Source organism: Nicotiana attenuata, unplaced genomic scaffold (assembly GCF_001879085.1).
Source record: "Nicotiana attenuata strain UT unplaced genomic scaffold, NIATTr2, whole genome shotgun sequence".
Lineage (NCBI taxonomy): Eukaryota > Viridiplantae > Streptophyta > Magnoliopsida > Solanales > Solanaceae > Nicotiana > Nicotiana attenuata.
Window position 1 is genome coordinate 1 of NW_017688888.1, and position 1707 is coordinate 1707.

General features: G+C 37.6%; 1 protein-coding gene across 1 annotated transcript; it reads left to right on the forward strand.

Annotated features, from left to right (window-relative positions):
- Positions 1-116: 116 nt before the first annotated feature.
- Positions 117-1057, forward strand: LOC109222365 (the record flags this gene model as incomplete). Its single annotated transcript, XM_019386730.1, is given in 1 exon segment — positions 117-1057. A coding segment is annotated over 1 exon segment (810 nt), but the record flags the coding sequence as incomplete, so codon positions are not given.
- Positions 1058-1707: the final 650 nt, after the last annotated feature.

Here is a 1707-nt window from a genome sequence, read left to right on the forward strand (position 1 = left end):
CCCCCCACCCCCCCCCCATAGGATGGCTAACAACATACAAAAAGCAAGGCACAATTAAAAAAGAACTTTCCTATTATTTTGAATAGGAAGTGTGTGTAATGGACCTAAAAAATAAATACATTTATGACAATTCCATCACTACTTCCCCTTCTTCATACACAGATCACACCACATATTTTTCCTCATTCTTCCCCTCTTTTCCTCTCCCCAAAAAAAATATTCTCTATATTCCCTTCATTTAACAGCCATGTTTAATCCAAGAAACCAAAAACCCAATGATCATATCCCAATTCTTGATCCTGTTACAACCTCAGACTACAGTTATAACCTTAGGAATTGGCCTAAAAATGATGTTGAAAGTGTCCAATTTAGAGTTCAAGAAAGTTCAAACCATGTTGATTATGGTGATGAATCTGGTGTTTCTTCACCACCCTTATGGAAAAATAGCCATCAAATTTCGACAAATTATCGGTCACATTCAAATAGCTCTAGAGCTTTAGCTATAGCTAGAGGCCAATTTGAACTTATGGAAATGGTCAAAAACATGCCTGAATCTTGCTATGAGTTGTCTCTTAAGGATCTTGTTGAGCAAAATAGAGTCTTGGAATCTGATCAAGAAGAATGCTTAATAAATAAAGAGGAGGAAAATTTTACTAGTACAACTAGTCTAGAACAACAAAGGATGAAGAGCATACAAAGGCAAGAGAGTAATAGTAGTAAAAAGAGTAACAACAATAAGAATGATCATCAAAAGAAAGGGAAGATGATTAGAAGTGAGAGTTTTGAAAATCAAAGACTTTTTCTAAAGATGTTTTTTCCAATTTCATTGGAATCAAAGAAGAAGAATTTGAAGAATTCACCAAAAACTAGTACTAAAGTTTCACCTAAGCCAGAAGGGTCAGTAAAATCTTCAAAAAATGTGGAAAAAGATTGGTGGAAAAGGAGATTTTCTTGTTCAAGTGAGAGTGATAGTAGTAGAACAGGCAGCAGTAATAGTGAAAGTACTGATACAAGTGGTAGCAGTGGCAGCAATGGTAGCAGAAAAAGTAAATACAGGTATATTCAATTCATGAATTTCTCAATTTAATAAATTGTTGGGTTTTTTTAGCTTTTGAACTAGAGCTTAGACTTAATAAGGTTCTTGAAATTTATTTTGTTGAATAACTTAGTATCAAAAAAAAGGCGGCCCGGTGCATTAAGCTCCCGCTATGCACGGGGTCCGGGGAAGGGCCGGATCACAACGGTCTATCGTACGCAGCCTTACCCTGCATTTCTAAAAGAGGCTGTTTCCACAGCTCGAACCCGTGACCTACTGATCATATGGCAACAACTTTACTAGTTACGGCAAGGCTCGCCTTCTAAATAACTTAGTATAATATCAGTAATAAGATCACAATTTAGGGTGCTTAGAACTATGTTGCTCAGATCCTCCAAAAATGTCGACCATTGTGTATCGGATCCTCCAGAAATACTGCATTTTTCGAGGATCCGATACAGGTGCAGCCGAATTTTGAGGATCCAAATTAGCTTTAGAATCTCTCTCTTGATGATCAATGTATGAATCTTTTTATCTTCTCGCCGTGGAAACAGCCTCTTGCAGAAATGCAGGGTAAGGTTGTATATAATAGACCCTTATGGTCCGGCCCTTCCCCGCACTCCCCACATAGCGGGAGCTTAGTGCATCGCGCTGCCTTTTTTTTTTTTTTT